Raw genomic sequence first — 25717 nt, 5'->3', positions numbered from 1 at the left:
TTGGGGCTATTTGTCTTCGTAAGGACAGTATTCCTTGACACCGCCAACACAAATAGTGCCACCAACAGGTGGGAGGGTCCTCACCTGCATGCCTGGCCCCTCTTATGGACACTGGGGCAATGCTACCGAAAGCGTGGCTGCAGCTGGGAGAGGCCCAGACTTGGAGCTCCCCGGTGTGACTCTGAACCCCAATCCTCCCTCAGACAGTCGAAGGGATACTGTACTTGGTAAGAAACTGCCGCATATGCATGACATTTTGTAACAGGGCTACTGCGCGTCAGAGAGAGAGAGAGAAGGTTTGGCTTGCTCCCTGTTGGACTAACGCTGCTACGACCCCTCCGAGGCAGTGGGCATGAGGTGGCGAGATTACATTACCTTCCTGGACACAGCAAGGGCAGAAGGAGAGAGGTCTACGCCGTGGAGTCCCGCCACTGGGCTCAACTTCAAAAAGGACCAAACAAGGAAGAGGAGGAGGCAGCAGCAATGGAGGAAGAGGAAGAGGAGGGGCATAAGGAAAAGTGAAACAAACAGAAAAAAAAAAAACCCAAAAAAGTAGAGGACAAAGGCCAAAAAAAAAAAAAAAAAAAAAAAAGAATGGAACAGGAGGAAAAGAAAAAAAAGATACAAGAAATGGAGAAGCAGAAACAAGGGGAAACAAAGTCTACAAATGAATTAAGTCCTTTTTCTTTTTTTTTTTTTTTCCCCCAGCATGAAACTGAACCAGAGCAGAATGGGGCACGGGGCAGCATGTCCTGCTGTGGGCACCTGCCCGAGGCTAGCAGAGGAAGGTGGGTTCTGCCAGAGGGCGCCACACACGTTTCTTTCATGATGGCCAAGGGGCTTCTCCTTCCTCCTCTATTTGTTTCTTGAGGGGTGGTGACACTGGAATTCTGCCACACAGTGAGTGGACTTCAAGGCCTTGGGCTCCCTCCTCAAAAACACCCGGAGCCCCTGGAGAGTCTGCCTACCTGGGGAAGACTACTGAATGTGCGGCCAACATTGCTTTTAGGTCTACAGGTCATAAGTGGGGGTGCCCGATCCAGCATATGTAAAAGAGTCTAGGGTGCCAACACAGAGACGTGTGTCGGACAGACTGGGGCAGGGAAGGGCTGCTGCCATCAGACTGCCACTCCTAGAGAATGGAGCTCTGAGCATACAGGGGCAGGACCTCAATCTTGGGATGGGCACTCAGGGATCTGATATTGAACATTGCTTTGGATTCTGGGCCAGGACAATCTGCAGGAAATGTACAAACACCAATGTGACTTTTGCCAATCCGTGTCCTTGTTGCCTGTCATGTCCCAGGACAGCTAAGCATCTACCTACGTTCTACTTCTGTGGGGGCCGGGGATCCAATGGAGGAGGGTTGTCAACCTTGGGACTCTCAACCTGATAGGACATGCCCCAAACAGTAATACGGATGGTCTGGGGGGGGGGCGGGTGGGCCACTGAGGACAGTCCACGTGAGGGAGACACCTTAGGACCTGTTGGCGACTCAAGGGAGAGGGGAAGGAGGATCTGAGCAAGGGACCATCACAGAACCATAGGCGCACACACAGGAGACAACAGAGCTCAAGGAAGGACAGAGCCTCCTGGACCGCAGGGATAAGGGCTGAGCAGGTGGATCGGGATGAGAACAGGGTTTGAATAAACAACAGAAAGGCCAAACAGACAGCTGGTTGAGAGGCCGTTCTATTTTGCCACTGCATACATATGCCGGCATCGTGCTGTAAGGGGTCCGCGGTGCTTCGCATAGTGCTTTGTGCGTCATGAATGCGGTTTCGGGAAGAACTTCCAAACTAGCGCCAAAGACAGTGTGTGAAAAGCTGCTTATACCTAGTGTCCTAAAGACACATGATCACGGGCAGCCGATGCATTTGCACGTTGGAGAGAGGTTTCTCCCTTAAGCAATGTGCTTTAACACAGCTCTCCATCGCAGCAACTTGGTTTCAAAGTGTCCAGACTGTGTTGGGGCTCACCATCCTTGGACGAATTCCTTACAAATTCAGCAGACGATCTCTGACCCTTCCTGGGACTAACGGTACACTTCAGCACACAGCAGGACGGTGTCCACACTCAGCAGCAAGGGACAGTGACACAGCAGACGACCAATCAATGTCTGGACCAAAGCAGGTGCCTGCGTGCGTGTTAACAAATGGCTATCTGCTTTCTGGACACCACGAGATACAACCTCAGCTCCTTTTCTGCAGGCTAGATTCCCAGGTGCTCTTTCTGACACAGATAGTTCGAGATAACAGACTGTTCAGAGAAGAAATTATGAAATGGAATCAGAAAAAGAGGGAATCAAGTAAAGCACGTGCTTAAAAGACAGAAGGCAGCAGGCAAAGGCTCTCCCGAGGCGAGCTGCGGTTGACGCTCTGTGAGTTCTTTCTGCTGCAGAGCGTCCTGTGTGCTTGGGTGCATGAATGCAACTTTGCTAAGCAGGAAACAACACCCGGTCAACATTATATTTTAAAGATGAGATGGAAGGGAAAAACCGGTCAAACAAGGGGAGTTCCAGCCAACTAGAATCTGAAATGAGCGTGCACGGGGGTGGGGAGGGGTGAGGGGCAAAGGCGCTGATCGTAACAGAAATTTCTTTGCCTTTTATAGACATGTGAGAAATAGATGATTTGGTTCGCTGGCTCCAAAAGCAAAGATGTTGTGAAGCCTATGGAAAGTCACTTCTGGTTTTCTTTCTTTCTTTCTTTCTTTTTCTTCTTTTGTGAGGGTAATTGGTTTCCATCTCTTCAAACCAGGTATGCCTTTTCTGCATGCAGGGCCTCACCTCTGAGCTTCCCCAGAATTTGTTCCTGCTTGGAAGTTTTTTAGTAGCAGGTCTGGAGGGCCCCTGGTGTATTCTGTACCTCTGAAGCCATTTCTTTTGACACGGGACCTTACCCCGTACCCTTTTGGTGGCTTGTTAGCACCCTCCTGCCCTGAGTAGAGGCAGGGGACATAGGCCACTAAAGTTTGAAAAGCAGCAGGATGGCATCCCGGAGAGAGGCATGTCTCATTTTTCCAGTGTGGTGCATGGAACAAGGATGGACAAGGCCTTCCAGGTTCAGTGTGTTCCGGCCTCATAGGGTCCAGGGTGGCTGGATGGAGGGGCGCTCGCACCCCCAGTGCTAACCAGGGCGTGCAAAGCACAACAGCCAAGTGTGGCAAAGTCTCCCCTCATGCCCCCCACCCAAAACCCTTCTTCCTTTCCTGCTCTCAAAGGAAGAGCTTGCCCTCTTTCATAGGTTCATAGAGGCCATGGCAAAGCTGAGCAGTGGTGGCTCTTTGACGAAGCTCATGATGCTGACACAGACTCTAATCACATCACAGCAGATGCAGCCTGCCCTCCCCCCAGTTTTCCACACAGGCCCAGCGCATGCAGGGACAGCGCATGTGGACTGTGGATTCAGGGCTCCGCACGGCCTGTCTGATGTCTCCCTCCATGCCCTGTCGCTACTGTGGCGCAGGACGGCGAGCAGGGTGTGAGAAACAGTGGACAATTTTATGACTAGACCCCATTCCCGCCCCCCCTCCCTTTTTTTAATGAGAGTATTTCAAAAAGTTCATGGAAAATGAAACTAAAATGTTGGGTGTGAAAAGTTTTTTGAAATTCATGTCTGATTTTCTCATAATACACATTTCCAGGAACTTTCTGTTCTTCCTCTATTTCTATAAAGCCTCCCATTCTTCTTCATAAACCGTTTGTCCAAGATGCCTCACTCTAACTTCCTGTATCCTCCCTTCCCGCCCCACTGGCTGGCTGACTGAACCTCCTGGGTAGCTGGAAAAAAATAAGTGAACTCTCATGACGCAGCATGGACATTCACCTGAGACACAGACCAAACCTGTGTCAATCTTTTTGTTACTCAAAATCCCAGGAGCCCTGGCTCTGAGTCCAAGAGGCAGAGAAGACTTTATGCCTTCCTTACAGGGAACTGGGATGTGACGACGAAACCCAGAGGGACCAAGACTCCATTCACAGCCCAGTACTGCCAGGGATGTCATGTGCTGTGGTGGCAGGGTGGGACAGCTGGATTCATTTTTGCCTGGAACAAGGATTTAATCCACAGGATTTTACATGGGCACTAATATATATATATATATATACCTTGAAGGCAGGTGGAGGGTGGGGGCCAGGCTGGGCCAGTTTATAGTACCCACTGGCAGATCTGAGAACCAAGACAGGGTACAGGATAGGCCAAGCTAGGACACAACACCAGCCAATTCACATTAGGGCCAGGACTGGGGGCAGTCCAGTCTAGGCTATAATACCCACCAGCATGACCTAGAACAGGGGCAGGCTGGGCTAGGCCCGGCTGTAGCACCCACTGATGAATGCCAGGGTGAGGTGGACCATGACAGACCAGGCTGTAGTAACCACCAGCACATGTAAGACCTGGGCAGGGGGTGGGAAGCAACCTGGCAGAGGGGCAGTGCGGGCTTCTCTGCTGGGCCACTGCTCCTGCTGGTGAGCATGAGAGCTGGGACTGAGGACAGACCAGGCTGGGCAGACCTACACTACCTGTTGGCCTGCATGTGACTGGGTTAGTGGGAGACTGTATTCACTGGTTGGGTTTTGCAGCAACATCAGCTGGCAAGTGCTGGGAAACGGGGTGGGGAGGCAAGTCCTGTCAAGCTAGACCACAGAAACACCTGGAAAGTACAACATCTGGGACTGGGAGTTGGCCTTCTCAACCATCAAATCATTAGGAATATCACATAAGGATTACAGGATTTAAAAAAAAAAAAAAGACAATGTGAGAGACCAGTAAGTTATGCGTGAAACGTCTACTGACTATCTTAGCTGTTCCAGGCACTATGCCAGCCCTGCAATTTCCTTAAGAGCCAAAGCAGGAAGGAATTTATGGTTGGATGCAAAAGACGAGGACAGCTGTAGCCAGAAAAGTTTCTGCATTTGTCTCACCCAGGTTTCACCCAGATTCCTGGGTGAAAAGGAAGATGACGAAGGCACTGCTCTGGAGTTGAGAGGTAGCCCTGGAGATCTGCCTCATCTTAGGATCTGGCACTGCCACGAGCCAGATCCCAAGAGGATCCCTTTCTTAGACAGTGGAGCTCTCAGCACAGGCCCGAAGTGGCAGGGTCTCTGCAGCCAGCGCCCAGGAGAGCGAGTGTCAGGACAGTGAGTCAGCATCACCACCTGATCTCAGAAGTCCCTACACTTGGTCAGGTCCTGGACTCTTAGCAGTCTAGTACCACATACGGAGACACTAGGAGGAAAGCGGACGTTTCCTGAGGCAAGCAACTACTGATGAAGGCAGATCCGTGGGAAAATGCAGAATTCCAAGGAATCAGCCTAGAAACACTGTGGATAGCATCCTTTTATCAGCTGGATATTGGTTCCATACATCTTCCCTGTGATAACATCTGGTTTCGGATACATAAATCTACACAACGGCCAGTTAGATTATTCTCTGTCAGTTATACTTCAGGAAAACCCTGCACATGCAAAAAAACCAAACAGACAAACAACAACAACAACAAAAAACCCAACAAAAACAAAAAACTTTGTTTTCTGGTTCTGACTTCTTTTTGGCCTCTCAACAACATGCTCTGAGGAAAGGGACACTCATTTCTCAGTTGCATTTCAAGGTTCAATTTCCTGCCAAAGGATCTCTGGGCCAGCCCTGAACGACCCTCAACTTACCTGAGTGAACTTTTCATTTCTCACACTCTCACCTTAGCAATGACAAGCGACCTAGAACTGGCACAATACCCTTTAATCTAACATGTTGTACAAATGACAGAATTTATATCCATATTTTCCTAAGAAACACCCAGATATTATCTACCATGCCCATTCTCAAACTACCATAAAAGCTGTCGAGGATTCAAAGGGCAATGTGTCTAGGGGTGGGAGACCCTCTTGGTGGTCTGGGAATAAGGAAGAGGGTCTTCTTACGAAGACTGAAAAATGATTGTGATTATGCTTGATTATTCCAATTTCCCGACCCAAGGCACCCATTTGGCGAACACCAACACTACACTGCTGGAATGAAGTCCATTTCAAAACTCAGTGGCTGGGTCCGGCGCAGTGGCGCAAGTGGTTAGGGTCCTCGCCTTGCACACCCGGGATCCCATATGGGTGCCGGTTCTATCCCGGCAGCCCGGCTTCCCTTCCAGCTCCCTGCCTGTGGCCCGGGAAAGCAGTCGAGCAAGGCCCAAAGCTTTGGGACCCTGCACCCGCGTGGGAGACCCGGAAGAGGCTCCTGGCTTCGGATCGGCATAGCATCGGCTGTTGCACTCACTTGGGGAGTGAATCATCGGATGGAAGATCTTCCTCTCTGTCTCTCCTCTCTGTACATCTGCCTTTCCAATAAAAAAAATAATAAAAATAAATCTTTAAAAAAAAAACAACTCAGTGGCCAAGATTATGCCTGTGCCCATGACAGGCGGTCGAGGTGGGTGGGCCTCCCTATAGGGCAGGGTCGTTGGGGACAGCACCCTAGCCTACACACAGGCTGAGAAGGGACTCATACTCTGAGAGCTCTCTACACAATGGCCCTCTAGGTTGGGAAGAAAATGAAGGTTTTTTAGAAAAAAAAATTGCATAAAAAATTGAGAACTCATACACTCAGGGATGCTGGGAAGGGTCAAGGATTTCAATGTTCCCAAGTGAAAACAGAGTCTAAGTCTCAGATTGGTGGACAACAAACAAATCTATCAGGAGAAATGAAGCAAAGCAACAGCGCAGGAAGAGCAGATGCAGAGGTCAGGCCTGGGGCGGGTCACCTGTGCCTCCCACCTAAGTCCCTAGCAATAAGATGACGCTCCTGTTCTCTCGCCACGTTTCTCACTCCACCACCTTCTCTCAATTTTCCTTTGACATACACAAATCGAGAGGTGAAGAGTATTTTTGACATAAGCTTTTCCAGAAGATGTGGTTTTTCTCTACATTTCTGGTCATCCAGCCGAGTGCAACAGAGCATGGAGGGCTGAGTTGGGGAAAGGGGAGAAAGAGAAGTGGCCACTTGGGGACCTTCCCCACTCTCTTTCTTAAGCATGCTATTTACTTGTTTTCATTTTAATTTGACAGGCAGAGACGGAGGTCTTCTACCCGATGATTCGGTCCTCAAATGGCCACAACAGCCAGTGTCAAAACCAGGCCAAAGCCAGGAGCCAGGAACGCAATCTGGGCCTGTCCAGTGGGTGGCAGCAACCCTGTCCTTGACCGATCACCAGGGCTCCCCAGGGCATGCAACAGCAGAAGCTAGATGAGAAGCAGGGCAGCCAGGACCTGAACCAGGCCCTTTCATATGGGATGCAAGTGTCCCGATTTCTTAACTATCAAACACCCGCCCTTAGGAGCCCTTCGCTGACCCAAGGGACATTAGGAGTTCTTCTAATGACTTTGAAATCTCAAAGTCCAGCTATGTGAGGAAGGGAAACCATGATTTCGGATATTCTCTCTGGCTCCGAGAGAGTCATTTAATAGAGATTTTAGAGCCTTTTTAAGATCTTGAAAGATCTCTTTGAGGTAATATAGTGTGACGGGGGACACAGGGCCAAGGTCAAGAGTCTGGACACTTGTGGATGGGACACAGAATTCCCAGCGCTTTCGAGTGCTGGCTGCAGCTCTGTCTCACCCACATTAGAAGGAAGACTGCTGCTGTGGTCCAGAATTGAGGCTTCTTTGTGGTCTTTGGGGGGTGCAAAGGAAGGGGAGCAGCCATAATTTGTATTGCAGGCCCCAGGATTGAGGCTTCTTTGTGGTCTTTGGGGGGGGGTGCAAAGGAAGGGGAGCAGGTGTATTCTGTATTGCAGGTCCCAGATTCCCGCTCTCTCTTAAACAATGACTATTACCCAGTTTTCCAAAAATGAAACAACCAGCAAAGGGAGAAGAGGGCTCTGATTCTGGCGCTCACATCTTCCTCCAGGGGCCCAGCAAGCCCCTGCTCTTTCTTGCAGCACATTTGTGACACCTTTTAGAATGAACTGTGTCTGTCCCGCATTGGCTGGGAGGACAGCCAACAGCATCACCGTGGTTCGGCAGAACCCCCAAGGAAGTTATTTTATGTAAAAGCCATCATGGGCTGACCAAGGTGAAGTGAGGAGTCTATGGGAACCCAGTGGCAGGGGTTATGGTGGGGTGTTTTGTATTTCAGAAGATACACCGAGATTCTTTTTTCTATTCATTTCATTTTTCTCTTTGCAAATTGTTGGAATTCTAAATCCAAAAGGCTACAGGTCAGGGACATAGAGGTGACACAGTCTACAATGTTCTCTTACTTGAACAATGAGAGTAAAAAAAAAAGTGGACAAGACACACACAAGACCATCAGTGTGATAAGAGCCAGCATCTTGAGCTGGGAGGGAAGGGCAAGTATGATCAATGACAGCTCCTTTCAGGAGGATCTGCATTCAAAGAACATCTTTTCACATTACTAGAATGATCTAGAAATGACATACATATTCCCTGGAAGTGTTAGGAGGAGGTGGGAAAGGACTCGAGGGCATTAGATGGGGAATGGCATTTGTTAAATGGAGTGTAAGCAACAGCCCTTTTTCAGCAGCAATGTCCCTGAGTGTGCAAGTCCTGAATAATTGAAGGTGCTGGGAAATTGACAGAGCTTCTGATAGAGTGGGAATCTTTAAAAGCATGGGCTGGGGTGCAGAGAGCAGAGATCAGCCATGACACAGCCTATCCTAGGAGGCCGGGAGCCCCAGCTCAATTGGGTGGGGGGTGGGGGCAGGCAGTGCTCAAGGATATATGGTATAGGAGTAGGGTTGTGGTTTGCTTTCTTTCTTTCTCTTTCTTTCTTTCTTCCCTTTCTTTCCTTCCTTCCTTCCTTCCTTCCTTTCTTTTTTTTTTTTTTTTTAATAAATGGGCCAGAAGGTTGTGGTTAGGGTAAAACCATGGGAGGATTACCTCTGCTTACTCCTTTGCTTTAAGACCACTGCTAGGCCTGGAGTCTGCAAGGGATGACAAAGAGGCCAGGCTGTCTGACACAGGAATGAAAAGAATGTGCCAGAGTGGCCGTGGTTATACCAAGCGTTGGCTTCATGGCACTCTGCTTCACACGACAGAAACTTCCCGGGAGAAAAACTGCCCCCAAATTTAGAGATAAGACTCAAAGATTGGTCATTTCTGTAAGTGAATACAAATGGTGAGCTTTGTACAGCAAGAACGCACACAGCCTGGTTTCCTTTAAGCTAGCGGTCCTTCTACCTTCGAAGGCATCAGAGACACTGGAAGTGACCTCGCAACACAGGCAACTGGAGCGCAGGATCTGGAAGGTGGCGCCTGAGAATCTGCACTTGGGATCTTTCACGGGGGATGCTTGCTCCAGGGATCGTATTTTGAGAAACTCTGCCTTAGGTGGGTCTTGTCTTCAGGCCCAGGACAGAGGAGGGAGAAGCTCTGTGAAAGGCTCGGTGGATCTGGGCAGAGACCACAACGGGGGAAGCCTTTCCCATGCATCTTGATTTGGGAGAACTGCAACCCAGCCTGGTGAATTTTCGAGGTTGAGCCCATCACACTCGGCTGTGGAAGTCTGGTTGGCCGCAAGCCCCCAAGTCGGTGTGATAACCACCGCCCCCCAACGCGAGGGATGGGATTTGGGGGAAAAGCCATGTTGGATTTGGATGTGCCTGTGTGCACATGCGCGCGCACACACACGGATTGCTGTGTTGCTTTCCATCAATCAAATCGTATCAAGGAGACTAGGATGCAGATGGCCCGGCTGAAGGGAACGGAGCAGGTGAAATTCTCAAATCTCCCTGAGGATTTGGCATGCTGCCCCCATGACAAGCTGGAAAAGGGTCTGTGCTTATGCCATGATTATCAGGTTGCTTTTTCCTTGGTCAGGAGCAGGGACTGGGAAGAGCAGGTGGGGAAGGCGATCGACGGGATTAGTGTCAGCAACAGAGGCTGCCATACATACCACCCAGATGCAAGTCGATGAGGTCACTGTAATAAGACTCTCCCCAATAGTCTACAACAAGGAATTGATGAAGAGAGTTATTCAATCACATTAGCCTCCTGTCCCATCTATCCAAAGCAATCAATGACACGAAGCAAAAGAAACACGCCGAGATACAACAGGAGGGCAAAGAAGACCAGCTGGAAGTGTGTGGCTCCAAGTGCTGGGTACATGCAGGTGCACTCCCTCTGGGTCCCTCAGGGCTCATTAGGTATGCACGCGTTCCACCTGTAGACCTTTGCGTGGTGGGAGAGGGGATTAGCTAGGGCCGCTGGTGAAGGGGTCAGTCACCTACACCAATGTGATTCCCGTGTGTACCTCTGCTTCATTAGGGCAGCAGGCTTTGCCAGGGAGTCTGACCTTGCTGGGATTCAACCCTCTCTAAGATTGAAGCAACTTCAAAGGCAGATCAGGGACTACTTACTTCCGTAGTTACTGAACATTAAAGAGGTCCCATCTAAAAAAGTTCTTTGAGGACCCCCAGGTTCGGGGTTAAATTGCAGTCAGAGCTCGCCCACATATCCACACGGGTGACCGGCCACACCTCCCACTGTGACTCGGCAACCTCTTGGCAGAACCCATTTTGTTGGATGGCTGTGGCACGAGAATTCGTTCCTTGTGAGGGTTCTTGACTTGCGCCAGCTTTCTCCTTAAGAACATGCAATATGCCCTTCCCAGAGTGCTCGTCCCATGACTGTTGTCCGCAAGGCTTCGGGGCACAGCACTCCTTTCAGCTCCTGAGCTGCCCAGCAGGTATGGTGTGTTCGCTACCTGCCCGAGATGCCAAGATTGGCAACTGCTGAGGGGTTGGATTTGAATACGAGGGACCCTCATCTCCCTGCAACTGCAAAGATGCACGCAGCACAGCAAAGTTGACTGCCACACTGTCCCCTTTTCTCCAAACCTCACACAACGAAGGCTAATGCTTGGCAGCCTTTGGTTCCAAAGGAAATCTTTCTTTCCAAAGTAGAATCACTGGGAAGGGAGAATGCAACCCTGCAGAGGCTCTCTGACTCACGAACAAGGCAGGTTCCAGATCCCAAACAGCTTCGCAGGTGCCCCGGGACCAGAACATAGAAATTTTGGTTCTGCCCCAGGCTAGAAGGTTCTAATTCTCATGGTCTGGGTATACATGAGCCTTTTGATAAGCAGGCATTAACCAGCCCACACTGGATCTTGGGGTAGATCGGCTTACAGCCTGATGCCCTCAGCTGCAGAGATGTTTGAGGACACCACGTAAGGTCCCCAGGGATGCTGAGCTGTGTTGTGGGAGGACTCCAGGTTCCCAGGCTCAGCTGAGTCTACCTTCTTCAGTCTTAGCCAGGTGCAGTGAGACCAGCAAGAGGAATGAAGGGAATGCACAAGCAAGGAGAGGGATGCAGTTGAGGTGTACATGTCAGCCTCAAAGATGACATCAGCCAAGGCAGAACGGGACTCCTGGACATCCTGGCATTGGACCAACCTTGGCATGCCACATGAAAGGAAAACATCGCATTTGAAAACACATTGTTACGGTTGGAGCTATTATAAGCTCCGAACATGTCAAATGCATCATGGGGACATATTTATCAGAGCTAACGAGGCTCATCTCCCAAACCAGGATGGATCCTCTTTGGATACAGGTGAGGGGGAGGACAGGTCTCAGGTCATAGCAAAGGCTTCAAACTTCTCTGGAACATCCAGGTTCTCCAATACATGTTCAGGGATCTCCCAAATATCCAACTTACAAACACGTTCCAAAAGTTTTAGTTGAGAAGCAGGAAGAGATGGATCTTTCATTTGCTAGTTTATTGCCATTATGCCAGATGCCCAGAGTTGCTAGGGCTGGGCCAGGACACAGGAAGAAGCCAAGAACTCAATTCAGATCTCTTGTGTAGGTGCCAACGTACTTGGGCTTTCACTTGCTGCCTCCTACGCATTAGCAGGAAGCTCAATTCATAACATAAGCAGTGTTGGGACTAACATCCTGGCACTCTGATTAGAAGATGCAGGCATGTCAAACCAGCATTCAATGCCTGCCTTCTTAGTTAGGTTTCAGGCTTCCTAAAAAAGTCAAAAGTGCTAGGAGTGGTGGGCTCAAGTAACTGGGTCCTTAGCATCTACGCAAGAGACTCAGTTTGAGTTGCCAACCAGTGGCCTTGGCCTTGCCTGGCTCAGTTCCAGCTGTTGTGGGAATCTGCAGAATGAACCTGCAGACAGGAGATTTTTTTCTACGTTTCAGAGAAAATGAAAATAAAAACTAATGACATATATATGTACAAAGAATCTGAGATCCTGTTAGAGTTATTACTGATTCAACCGTGGAAAAAAAAAATACTACTGATCCATTCTTAAGTTAGCACCATCCACAACATTGAAATGTAGATATCCTAAGATTTACTGGTGAGCTGTTAAAGACACGCTGGCACTGTCTTCAGTGACTGCCCGTCTACCAGTGTCATGATGCTCAGAGCACTGTGGTCCAGGATAGACCGGAGGCTAAAGCTTATCAAGAACCAGAAAGAATTCTGACAAAACCCTGTGCCAGTCTTACACACTCTGGCCCTTTGGCAGCAGCGTCAATCACGCGATCTGTTGTAAGAGCAGTGAGGGGTTGTCTCGGATTCAAACTGCATGGCAGCCAGTGGGTGCTCAAGTGCTTTATGGAAGCCCTCCACCCTGATGGGCAGCCACTTGAATCTCAGAACCCTGTGAGGAAGAGGGGCAGAAGGTCCTCCTCTTTCCTCATGACAGAAAGATGCTCACGTTTGCTGAGCTACTGTGACTACGTTCTGGGACAACCCCCTCCCCCGTGCCCTTCCTTCCTGGTAGGAGGACCGGTGGGAGAAGGGTAAGAAGGAATGATGATGGGCTGACTGCCTGCTAGAAGAGAAGAAGAACGTGTGTGTCCAGTCCCAGTTTTCCTGGCTTACTGGATGCTAAGTGGCTCAGGCTTTTCGTTTTCTTGGTGGTCTGAGCTTTCAACGCATGTTGAAAGTGAGACACCTGCGGCCCAGGGACATCCCACCCTCATCTTCCTTACGCACCCCCACCTCAACCCCTGCCGTCCCCCATCTCTTCACCTGAGCATTATCACTGAGTCAAAGTGCCAATTTCTAGACCTTAAAGGGTCTGCATGCATTTCAGTCCTGTTTGATTCAGTAACGATTCATCATGAACACTGAGCATATAACCATGAACTTAGCCCACTGGTCAGCTTCCATCAGTCGGTAAGATCAGATGGTGGCAGCCAACCTGCTCCTGCCTGTCTCTTATCACTTCTCCGGTTCTACAGACAGCTGTCTGTCAAGGCAGACACCCCCGCTCCCCTCTGTCAGACAGGAGCGAGGAAGTAGGAGGTAATCACCACCTTCCTTCAGCCCTGGAAAGTTCAATGCTCAACCTGTAAGTTGGAGGCTTCTCTATCCAGAGACTAAACTGAGACTCATGGATGTTTGAGAAAGTAGAGCCCAGTCTCGTCATGTCTGAAGTTGGAGCTACCGTTATCTGGCCCAGAGGTTTCACGGTCCTAAACCAACTGAGCTTCCCTGTGTCCTGGGAACCAGGGATCAGACATCAGCCCCAACGGGCTGAGCTGACTCAAAGGCTTCTTGGCAGAACAAGTTAAGTGACTGTCCCACAACTCCAAGCTCTTCTCTGCCAGGAAAGGCAGCCACCCACTTGGCAGCCCTCCCAGCCACTCCAGCTCTGCTTGGGTGACTGGTATTCAGTGCATCAGAGCTGGCTGTTCATGTGCCCCCTGCACGCACCAGGGGTGGCGTAGTTCTGGGGCCTCACTGTCTCGTACACCTCGGCTAGGAGGGAACCCATGGAACTGAAGACAGGAAGAGGCCCTGCTCAGTGCAGTTCTGTGATGGTTCCTTGTAGGACAACTGCCCCCCATTCCCAGTAATTCCTAGAGAGAAGGATGGGATGGGAAAGGAGGAGGGAGCCCAGTGCTTTCCATTGACACATGGCGGGCATGGAGATCTCATCCTACAGGGAAGAGGCAGGTTGTGACATGGGCTAGAAAGGCCTAGGCCTTAGGGCTGCCCCAAACAGAGGCAATTTTCTTGTTGCCTAACGGGAAGCCTCAAATGTCAGTGAAGCAGGGACTTAGAAAATCCTGCTGGAAAAGGAGCTGAACTCAGGTAAAGCAATGCAAGCCTAGCCCAGCTCAGAGAGCGATCTTCCTGCACAACAGTCGCCTCCCAAAAGCAGCTGGACGGTACCTGCTTCGCCCCGCAGCGCCTTCTCCACAGCAACTCCTCTCTCTTCCAGCTGCCTCTGCTTCTCCTCCACCTGCTCCAGCTGCCGCTGAATAATCTGCAGGAAAGAAGACAGTGTCAGCACCCAGCTTCCCCTGCTCCAGGCTTGGCGAGGAAAATGAAACCCCAAACGCCAAGGGATGGGGGACAGGACAGATCGTGGACACATGAAAGGCATCGCGCTCAGAGTGTGGTGTGAGGCATCTGGAGGCAGTCAGAGTGGCGATGGGCATGCCGACAGTCTGTGAGCATCCTAGCAAGGGTTGGGAGTCCATTGCCTCGGCTGTCTCTGACAGCCTCTCTCCCCTCTAGAATGGTTTAGGAATGGTAAGGCCTGAGGACGGGGGGGTCAGGATGGGCAGCAGAGTGCTGACTTTTCCCCACGCAACCCCAGGCCCCTCAGAGACTGACAGGCTGCAAACTGGCCCCTGGCACCGGATTTCCAAGAGTGTGTCTGATGACGGTGGAACTGAGGCATCACCGTGTGGCTCTTCCCTCACCAACAGCTCCACACAGATGGGCACTTGGAGCTGCATCAAGTCAACCAGCATCCTTTGGGGCTGTCATGTGTCAGCCAACAAGGATGTCCCAGTGGCTCCTGCGAGGCTGTCTTTGCCTTCCCTGTTACAGGAGGAGGAGCAGCCAGGTGGGGGAGGACGCTGCCTCTGGACGCTCACGTGCGTGTGTGGCATGGCTCACCTGCTATGGTTTTACCTGAGCTCGATGCAGTCGCTTCAGTTCCTCTTGTTTGGCCTGTCTCCGGGCTGCCCTCTGAACGCGCCGGGTCAGCTTAGCATTCAGTTCCTCCTCTGTGTAGGTTCTGGGCTGGAGAGAACAAGAGAGCTCCTCAGTCCACATAGGGTCAGGCATGGTGACACGGGCCTGGGCAGCACCCTGGCAAGGTGACAGTGAAGACTGCCCACCCCCTCCTACCCCCGGCTTGGAGCTGGTGCCCCTAAGATAGACAAGCAGCCAGACTTCACGGGTGAGGCGTGTCCCCTCTGTGACAGGCACGGGCAGCTGCGTGGGACTGGTCATTGGGAAGCTCAGAGGCAAAGGGCCACAGCCCTGTTTGTCATGGGGACCGTGTTCCTCACATGAGGCTGCCTGTTGGTTTGCAGGCTTTGTGGGAAATGTTGCCCCAAGCCACAGGCTGCTAGGAAGGCTCTAAGGCAAAGGACAAGAGAAAAACTCAGAGCCTCCTCTTGTTTGGTGTCAAAAGCGACTTTCTTCAGATGATCGACGGTCATATACTCTTTTGAAAAGTGCTATCTTTAGTATAGAAAGCAGCAATATGTCCATTTCAGACTAGGCACTGCAGACTGGAGAAGGAACTGTGGGCTCTGGGGCCTGCAGGGGGACTCAGCTGCTGATGAGAGGGGAATAAGGAAGAGGCTGGCCAGGGCTGTCATGAAGTGAAGTTGCCCTGCTGAGCAGTTGCTAAGTCATGGGCATCGCTGGCTCACGGAGTGTCAGGTGCTTTTGGATAAACACTGTGCAAAGCAAAGAAGCAAATGTTGGGTGCAGGCCTTAATCGGCAGGACCCTCTTTCTTGCCTCTTAAGAAAACAGGGAAACTTTCATAGACCTTAAAGGAAGACTTTCAAATGCTACTTGGTGGTGCATCAGGCACACCTTAAGGAGCTTCGAGGACGTCAGAGGTCAACTGAAAAGCAAAGCAGGTGTCCCTAAGGAGCATGGCAGTGTTCAAGAGCCCTGCGGATTGTCACAGACCCCAGAACTGGGGGCTGGAGAGCTGTCCCTGCTTGTGGTTCCCAGTCCCAAAGGGCAGCTCTGCCCTCTACATGGGCACCTGGAGTGAAACCATCACATGCACCCCAGCCAGCACACGGTGGATGTCTTGTCCTCTTTGTTGCTCACGACACAGCTCAACAAGGTCCTGCTGCTAGTGTTTGCACAGCTCCATGCACCTAGGGACTGTTAGTGGGCACGTGGTAGCAGGGCCGGGGTTGCCCGGTGGTTAATCACAGACAGGCATGCAACGAGAACCAGCCATTGGCACAGAGACACTACCTTTGCTTCAAATGATCTCCTGAATGCCAAGGCGTGTGGCACATAAATCGACTTTTAAGGAGATGGCAACAGAAGACAGAACAGTAATGATGATAATTATTTTAAAAATTAAAAAAAAACACCCAAGAACATGGAGATAGAACAAAATCAGTTAGGAGAGACTTAAAACACAAGACTGAAAACACAAGAGCATTTTTCACACTGGCACACAAGACTGCCTGAGGCAGAACCCAGGTGTGAAGACCCTGGCGGCGGTGTGTCCGAGTACCCCTTACTGAATCAGGCCGGGCTTACAGGACACAGCACCCACTTCCTTAGCACCTCCAAATCTCTCGCTCCCATCTTCCTGCATATCAACATATGATTAAAGATGCTAGTTTACCTTTAATCACTCCCTACTGAAAAATTTAAAAATACATAACTTTTGCCATTTGTATGTATTTATTTTCTATTTAAAAGGGTGGGGGAGAGCGAGAAAGAGTATCTCTGATCTGTTGATTCACTCCCCAAATGCCTGTGACAACCAGGCCTGGGACAGGCTCAACTCAGAGCCTCAGAACTCCATCTGGGTCTGCACATGTCAACAAAGACCTGCGTGAAGCCTGCAAAACTCTGTCCTGGGAAGCTGGCATCAGGAGTGGAGCCTGGACTTGAACCCAGGAACTCCGATATCCTAAACGTTAGCTTAACCACTGGGCTCGATACCCATCATCCATGGCTACTTCTTCCTGCTGAATGCTCTTGGGGTGGGCAGTAGGACATTACGTTTTCAGACACAGAGCCTAGCTGAGCACTGGCATCCTCACGTTCTCCCCGCAGAAGGGAGACTCTCTCCCAGCCTTGTTCCTGAGCAGGGCCACGTGGCCCACAGTTGGCTGCCTGGCACTGGAGACCAGGGCCCTTTCTTGATTACACCCCACGAAAGGGAACTGAAATGTCGTGAAGTGACTACTAGTCACCAACAGTTTTTTTCAGGGAACCATGCTGACCCTTTTCCTGCCACTCACCAAGCCTGCAACAGAGATTGCAGCTGCTGCCACACACATGGCTAAAAGGCAGAGAGAGAGAGACAGGGAGGGAAGCAACACGAGGTCTTGTTATCTCGGGGACCGAGTGGATGTCGGCCTGGAGAAGAGTGGATTCTGCTGCTTCCCGTTGGGCACAGACATCCCAACTCATGAAAGATGAACTTCCCTGAAGTGCAAGAGGAGGGTCAGCTTTGACTGACAGATGCTTCTCTTACGTAGCATGTGAAAACTTCACAAGGGACTGTGAGGTCACAACCTCAGATGGCTGAACATCTCAACCTGTGGCTGATGCAAAAGCTGAAAGTGGAGGGGGCACTGGCCTTCTCCGGGTTCTGATGCATGGCTGCAGTTGACAGCAACTTGGCACACATGAGTTGAGCATAAGGCTGGTCACAGAGAAAATGTTGCCTGCTGTGGAATGGGCCTAGGGGCTGCCAGAGAGCCAGTACAAAGCTCTCTATGGATCACAGTGGTTAAGAAATGGCCCCATTGGTTGTAGAATGAGGTACCAAAGGGGCCAACAAGTTACCTTTCCTCCAGGGGATGTGGAAGTGAAAATCTGTACTGTTTTAATTTTTCTACAAGAGACATTTGAGATAAAACTGGAAATGACTCTTAATGGTATTTGTTCTTCCTAACGATGCTATGCAGGTGCTTGTCTCACAGATGTCTGACCCAGGAAAGGGAACTCCCCTCTGTCTTTGTGCGGCCACAGTGCTTCTGCCGGGAGAGGCTGGTGTGGGCAGCCAGAGGCTTAGCTCCTTAGTCAAGTCCATTTTCACTTTCCATCTCACTGTTGCCACAGAAACGTTAAGGAGGATGATGATGGGCATCTGACCATCCTCCACCTGGATCTGGGCACCAGGTGCCTTTCTCTCTGTGCCACTCTCTTTTCTCGGACTTCCTTGTAGACATCACGACCACAGCACAGCTGCCCTCAGAACCAGGAGGTCTCCCTACATAATCATGGCACCCGCAAGGAACTTCACATTCACTGCACATGTATTACACGGTGCACGGGTGCATCCTCTTTCGCGTAGTGTCTGCTCCTGGTTGCTTTCCTGCACTAGTGTCTGTGTCTTGAGACCACACAGTACTCTCAGCAAATGATTCTGCCACTGCTGAGTTTCCAAGGTCCCCCGGTTCTGGGCCTCAGTGGCTGGGGCCTGTGGCTTGTTCACCTGGACGGGGGTGGGCAAACGAAAGCTCCTATGCTCCTCACGTCTGCTGAACCCCAGGAAGTGCGTGGTCAATGAGGTTTCTTCACGAGCTGGTGGCCAAGGCACAGCCAATATGAGCTGCCTGCCACTCGGGATTTTGCACAACGGCAGAGGGACCAGGCCACAGTGAGGAGCAGCAACAGGACACACACTGGCTGAAGATCTGTACGCTCATACCTGGGGCAAAGGGAACCTTGGTCCACAGTCTCCCTTCATCACAGACCCCTTCAGGATCCCCGACAGCAGCACCTGCCCCAAGGCTGGGATGTTTAGGGACCAAACGCAAGAATCCAGTGGCAGTTATCAGTTCCTTACCACGCTTCTGGCTGGAAAGCTCACTGGCAAGTGCCTGACAGAGGCACATGAAACCAGGTGGGGGATGTGCCCCGGCTGTGGCCAAGTATTAACAGGAGTTAACAGGACAAGAGGTCTCTAAATGCCCTTCTGGGAGAGGGACCAAAGCTGGCATGGCCAACGGGGATGAATGCATCAAGAATGACTCACAGGTAAACTCTCCCCCGTATGCCCACCGGATCAGGCAGGGCGGAAGGAACTAGGAAGAGGCTACAGGCAAGGGTTCACTCCGGCCCCCAAGACTCCCCGGGGGTTAGTAGGCAGGACGGACTTGGACACTGTGGACAGTGTGAGGGGGCAGAAGAGCTCATGGCGCTCTGCCTTCGCTCGCCGCTGCCTTGCTTCTGGGGCCTCCAGATCTTCGCTCCCATTCAATCGCTACCTCTGTGACACAATGAAATCTTCTCCCTCCTCCCACTCCACCCCACCTGGCAAAGTTTGGAGAATCCCTGATAATCAAAAGGCTGAATAAACCCCTGTGGGAAGCCACGGCTTCTAGATCCCTCCGCAGCCCACATCCTCCTCAGCGGACCAGGGAGCTGAGCAGAAGGGGCAGACAGGCACCTTGCTCAACTTGCGACAGTGGGGCCACTCCTCATGACTCCCTCCCAGCCTCAGGACCCTGGCGATGTCTGCCCCTTCCGCCACCCCTCCGGGCACTGGTGGCTGCTATGGCACATGGGATTTCAGAGGGGAAAAAAGAAGCAAGCCAGCCAGCCTGTTTCCTGTAGATAAAATGAGGCTGTGAGTATGGAACATCTCAGGTCTTTTTTGCAAAAACTGTACACTGGAACCCCTGCCATAGAAGCTAACAGCCCCAGGCCCAAGAGAAGAGCTCCGTGGACACTGGGGCTGTGTATCTAGGGGGGAATCAGAGGAGGGACAACTTTCCTATTCCTGGCTGGGGGTCTGTGTCCATGTCCTCCACTTTATCAAAGACCCACAGTGCACAGAGCAGGGGACTGCTGGCCCCGGGGAAGCTCACTGGGACCCACGCACCTCTCGCCTGGACTTCTGCGAGGACTTCTCAAGGATGTCATCGCTGGACAGGTCAGAGTCCTCTGACAAACTCAGCTGACGCCGGAGCTGCAGCTCTGTGGGCAGAGACAGGAAGGGCTGCATGAGGATGGCGACCAGCCGTCGTCCACACCGACTCGTGCCAGTGTCTACATTCACGTGGTAGAGAAGGAATTGAGGTGTGGTTTCCTTTTAGCTAAGTCTCCTCCTGCACTAGGGAGCTGGGGGGGCGGGGGGAGGCAGAGCTGGTGGGAAACAGCTGGTGCTCTGTGCCTCCTGGCAGTACCAGCCTGGTACCAAGGAAAACCTGGCCCGGCTGGGGAGTAATGGGACTTAAGGAAGGCTTCCCACGTGCAAGTGCCCTGTGCACAGTTTCAATGGCAACATGTTTGGTGGAGCCACAGCAGCAGCAGATAAATGTGAGTTCCTGAGCATGCACTCGTCCCGCCACGTGCTACCCAGCGGTCCCCTGGCTGCTGACGCACCTGCTCTCATGCTGGGCCCCTGGCTGCTGACGCACCTGCTCTCACGATGGGGGACATCCTGTGTTTCCCCGAGTCCCCAGTGGTGCCACTGGAAGGAGTGCTGGAACAGGATTTCTCATCACTCTTCTTCTTCTTGTCCTTCTTGTACCCAGAGAAGACAGATTTCCACAGGGACTTGGGCTTGGCGGCCGCCTCCTCCAGGAGACCGGGGCCTAGTTTCTCTGGCGGCCTGCTCTCATCTTTGGGCTTCTTCTCTTTCTTGTTTCTGCGGGGGGAGAACAGGGATGACCTCTTTTTGCTCTTCCCACTGGAGCCCTCGGATGAGGTGACAGAGCCGTCTGGGCCCCCGGAGTCCGACGGCGGGGAGAGGACCTCCTCGCTGGTGGCCTCGTGCTTCAGGGTCGGCTCCTCGGAACCCTTGGGGATCAGGCGCTTGGGGGACTTGGAGGCCACTTCCTTGCCCTGGGAGGGCGTGGAGGGCACTCTGCGGGCCCGCGAGGCCCCGATGGCCGTCTCCATGTCCTGCATCCTGCTCAGCTGCTTGGCCATGGCATCCCTCAGCGCCTGGCTCTTCACAGATCTCTCCCGGGCTCGCATGCGCTCCTCTGCCAGCTCCTTGGCTTCTGGGGAGACCAAGGGCAAGGTCCTCTTCTGAGGCACGGCCCCAGGCTCCAGGGTGGGCAGCCGGCCGTTCTCCCTGGCCCCGGAGGCTTGGGGGGTCCTCTCAGAACGGGGCCAGCAGGAGGGCGGGGTGAAGAACTTCTCTTGCAGACTCGAGTCCTCCGTCTTGTCATCGTATGTGTCTTCCACATCGTCAGCAAAGGGGATCTCATCCACGCTCTCAATGAAGGACTTCCGGACCTCTTCCCTGGGGGCCTGGGCGGGCTCTCGGGGGGGCCTCATGAACGGGGCAGGTGGAGGTGGTGGGATGATGGAGGCCTTGGGCCCGACCTCCTTGGGCTGATAGGGCTTCCGCTGAAGTGTGGCGGGCTCCTCGTTGGGGGGCGGGGGTGGGGGCGGGCTGGAAGGTGGAGTGAGCATGGTGGAGTCCGAGGTGTTGAAGCTCTGACTGCCCAAGGTCTTCATGTTGGAGGAGCTGCCATGGAGGCCTAGGCCCGAGCTGCTGGACAGGTCCCTGCGTTCCTCATGGGAGCTCCTGAGCTCTCGGTCCGATGGCGACTTGGGGGTCAGTAGGGACGGCTGGTCGCCATCTGACTTGGGCAGGCCCAGCCTTTTGGGAACAGGTGGGGGTTTCAGAAGACGAAGCCCCTCATCCTGAGGGGACTTCTCGACAGAATAGGATTTCAGGGACACCGGCTTAAAGGCAGGGGAGGGGAAGCTGGGCTCGGGCCCCTTGCTCCGATCCACGGGCGAGAGGCCCAGGCTGCGGCGGATCTCAGCGCTTTTCATCCAGAACTCCTCCACCAGGTCGTTCCGCTTCAGGGCCTCGTCCACAGCCAAAGGGCTGCCCTTGGTGTCACCGGGGCTCCTCGTGGCGAGGGCGGGCAGAGGGGTGGAGGTCTTGGCAGGGGCAGGTTGGAAGCGGATGGGGGACTGGGTGGGGGATGGGATGGTGGCTTCCGAGGTTGGCTGAGGCTGGGAGCAAATGGGGAGCTGGGTGGAAGAGGGCGAGGGGGGTACCAAGGGTGACACGGGCTGGGTACTGGCGGGTGAGGTAGGTGTCCTGGCTTCTGGCAGAGCCACTGGCTGTGATCGGATAGGGGAGAGCCCAGCTTTGTGGTCGCTGGGTGATTCTGTTTGGGGCTTTTCCCGGGGGAGGGAAGGCTCGGGGAAGAAGCGCTCGCTGGGAGATCGCACTGTGGTGGCAGCTGGGGTGGGTGTGACTTGGGGTCCCTGCAGAAAAGGGAGAGAGAAGCCACTGAAGAACCCAGGGTATGAGGAGTCAGCAGGAGCCCCAAAGGGGCTTGCTCTCTCCCAGGGCCTCCTCCCCTTGGACGTATTTCCTTGTGAGGCATGACGGGAACAGCTCCAGGGGGACGGTTCCCACCTCCTGAGCTGGGTGTTGGTTTTACTCTGCCTAGTGCCAACAGTCCGAGTCTTCCTGGCCCGGTTCATGTGGCACATAGGCCGTGTTCTCTGCCCATTCAGGTGAACATGGGCCTGGAGACACTAAGCAATGCCATGTTCACGCTCAGCCAGCAAACTTGAGGCTGCCAAGACCCCCCTCCCGCACGAACAGAGAGGGACAGCATGGTAACAGGATTTGAAATAAGCACCCATCACAGGGTGTGTTACAACCCAACCGCTCCTCCCAGGAAGCCCAAAACTCGTAAAGACTATTAAAGCCTCTTCCGGCTCTTCGGAGGATAAAGCTCCCCATTTCACAGACTGCCACAGCTGTCAAGTGCTTCCTGGGAGCCCTCAGACCCAGTCAGGCAGCTGAGGCCCCGCTGCACTCCTGCGCCCTGCCCTCTAGTTAGCGCATGGCACTGTGTGAATTCCAGCGATGAATTCCACGGTTCTCACTGCCACCATACACATAGCTTCTTGCCTGTGGTCCCCACACAAGCGGAAATCTGGATGCAATTTTCATTTTCCATCTTTGTACGCTTTTAACATAACATTAAGAAAAATGTGCAGTAGTCTCATAAATATTACTACTGTCATTTAAACATGCATTGGTTTTACGGTGTGCCGTGTGGGCAGCACCGAGTGGCATGGGCTTGGGGTGGACGCAGGGCTGGGGAGGCCTGCCCCTGCTGTTCCTGCTTCATCTCCACTTAGCACGCATGGCATGTTCGGCCTCTTCCTTGCAATGAATAGGGTCTTGGCTATCTCACTTGCAGGCCCCAGGCACCCTTGTGTGGACGCAGCAGTTCCTTGCCCCACCCCGGCAGAGCCCCAAACATACCTCCGCCACAGGGCTGTGGACTGGACTGCATGGAACAGCTTGTTCCTGAGGGGACCGGATGGGGCTGGAGATTTGGGAGGCAGCTGGAAAAAAAAGGACATAAGGACTGAGGAGGAGCCCCCGCGCCCAGAGGGCCCCCTCCTTCTAGCTGCTTCACCGGAGGGCTGTGCTGGCCAGCAGCTACTTGCAGAGGGCTGGGGAGAGCTTTGAGGTTCTGGCACTTCTGGAGAGACACATCCTCTTGGAGGTGAGGGGTCCTGGGTTTGCCCAGAGCGCTCCTAGCACCCCTCAGACAGCTCTGTGAGAGCCGCAGGCATTCTGTGTGCACCCCGTGTCTGGGGCCAGGATGGAGGGACTTACTGCTTTTCCTAGCCCAGAACACATAAGGAAGGTGGATGGAGGGGAAACAGAATTCCTGATGGGGTGGGCTGGGTGGTCCACGTGGGAATGCCTGGTGTGATTCCTGTCCCTAGCTCCCGACTCCGGCTTTCTGTTCTGGCAGGTCCCAGGAGAGAGTGGCCAGTGGCTTAGGTAGCCGGGTCCTTGCCACGGCTGTGGGCTATCTGAGCAGCATGGATGTGCCGGTCATTGTGAGGGTTGCTCTGCTGGGATGTGGCAGGACTTCTGGAAGCTGCTGCTCCTGGACTCACCTCTCTCCTGCCGCTCTGTCGACGCAGGTGCTGCCTCTTCCTCGTTCTCCGACACTCTCAGCTCCAGGTCGGCTTCCACCTCGGCCTGGCGCCGCAGACGCAGCTCCGTCTCAGCATCGGATGGGAGGTCGTCAGACCAGTGCTGATCTGGCAGAGGGAGGGGAGGGCACAGGGTTGGGTGGATGCTCCCGTCAGACTAACCGCCGCTGCCACAGGAGACCTGGAGGCAAGCCTGTGGCCGCAGTGAAACTGCCCACTGGTGCCCTCCCATCTTCTTAGAGACCTGGCCGCATGCTCTGCTGACTCGCAGCACGTGGACCCAGGCCACTCTGCCTCATTCAAGCCTGGGGGCTCTCCCTTTTATCTGTATACCAATGACATAGGTCTTAACAGGTGGTGTGGCTGTTGAGCCTCGCCTCCTGTGCCCTTCTCTGGCCTCCACCCTGACAGCACAGCCACGGTCTAAACTCCCCACTCTGCTTTCCCCAACCAACCAGTCTTATTCTTAAAACACCATCTCACTGTCCCCAGTTTTCAGAGATCAGTTTCTGTGTTAAGACTCTGCACAAAGCCCTCCTATTTGCTTAGGGTCATGACCACAGTTCAACAAAAGCAGGCTAAGACACGCGGTGACCAGGGGTGGGTAAAACCAGGTAGACTAAAAGAATGAGCCAGAGATGGAATGGATGAGCCCCATGCTCCTGGCTTTGCCTTAGAGTAGATTTTTCTCTTTCTGCATTGCAGCCGCTCTGGCCGTGTCCCTTCTTGGGGAACATGTGTTCACCATGGAGGAGAGGGGAGGTTGGGCCTCCGTACCATCGTCCAGCTCGGCACCAGTGTCCCCTGGCTCCCCTTCCTCTGTCGCCTCCCCTTCTATCTCTGCTGGCTCTGAGTCCACATCTTCCTCCAGGTCATTCTCATCCAATGGGACTGTAAATCAGAAATGTTCAAAGAAAGAGAGAAAACAATGGAGAGACAGATTGCCTTAGCAGGTGGAAAACAGGTGCAGCTTTTCTCAGGAGGGAGAGAGTAAGGCCATGAGAAGGTGGGGGGCTGGTAGAGCTCTCTCAGAACAGTGTGGGTGCTCGGAAGGACCTCCAGGCCCCGGGAGCAGGAGGGTGCATTTCCTGGTCCTGGAGGGGCCCAGGGCGAGAGAGGAGCCACTGAAGGCCCAACTGCTTCCCTCTTCCTCCTGGGGCTGCCGGCTGGGAGCCTCAAGGTTGCAGACACAAAAGGAAAACGCTGTTTGTCCAGTCTCCTTCCGCTGACTACTTGATGCGCCCTGAGTCATTTAGTCCTCATGGCAGTACAAGCTGAGGACACCCCCAATCCTTGCCACCCAGAGACAAAGCTGAGATCCACACGGTTCAGGTCAACATGGTCACAGTGCTGGGATCAGGGGACAGGATGGCAGCCCCTTCCTTCCCCACTGGTGGAGGTGACAGCTCCTTGTGGGGGCGACCCAAGGGATTCTGCTTCAAAGTACAAGGCCCAAGGCGAAGTGCACTCTCTGGATTCCAGGGCAGCCCTTCAGTGCTACAAGCAGACGTGAAGTCCTGACAGCCTTGAGCTGCTTCTCTTTCATTCCCGCTCCCAGCCCCAGCCTCCGCACACTTGCAACTCGCACGCATGGTTGCGACTCATCTGCCAGGGCTCCTGTGGGTTTCCCTTGGGGGTCTGCACAGCCACGCTCCAGGCATTCCTAAAGAGCTTCACCTGGGGACACAGGCGTGCTTTGGTGTGCCTGTCCAGGAGCCAAGGTCCTATGGCCACAGTGGAGAAAGGGGTTGGCAGGGGAATGGGGCCATAGCAACAGGCCAAAGGGCATGCTGAAAACGAGAGGGGTGGGCCAGGCCACGGTTAGACCCTC

The 25717-nt window shown here is 53.0% G+C and overlaps 1 protein-coding gene across 1 annotated transcript in view; it reads right to left on the bottom strand.

Moving 5' to 3' along the window:
* MICAL3 (microtubule associated monooxygenase, calponin and LIM domain containing 3) overlaps positions 1-25717 on the bottom strand; it is a 169077-nt gene that overhangs the window by 3313 nt on the left and 140047 nt on the right. The window contains exons 24-30 of the mRNA XM_040974555.1: positions 24664-24777; positions 23848-23994; positions 23198-23280; positions 20361-22179; positions 19823-19917; positions 14903-15013; positions 14153-14246 (exon numbers count right to left, since the gene is read on the bottom strand). Coding sequence (XP_040830489.1) covers positions 14153-14246; positions 14903-15013; positions 19823-19917; positions 20361-22179; positions 23198-23280; positions 23848-23994; positions 24664-24777 — 2463 coding nt within the window. The remainder of the gene's footprint in view (positions 1-14152; positions 14247-14902; positions 15014-19822; positions 19918-20360; positions 22180-23197; positions 23281-23847; positions 23995-24663; positions 24778-25717) is intronic.

This window comes from Ochotona curzoniae, unplaced genomic scaffold (genome assembly GCF_017591425.1).
Source record: "Ochotona curzoniae isolate NIBS_2020 unplaced genomic scaffold, NIBS_Ocur_1.0 contig_2457, whole genome shotgun sequence".
NCBI lineage: Eukaryota > Metazoa > Chordata > Mammalia > Lagomorpha > Ochotonidae > Ochotona > Ochotona curzoniae.
Note: the sequence above shows the minus strand (reverse complement) of the source record. Positions and strands in the feature narration are given on the sequence as shown.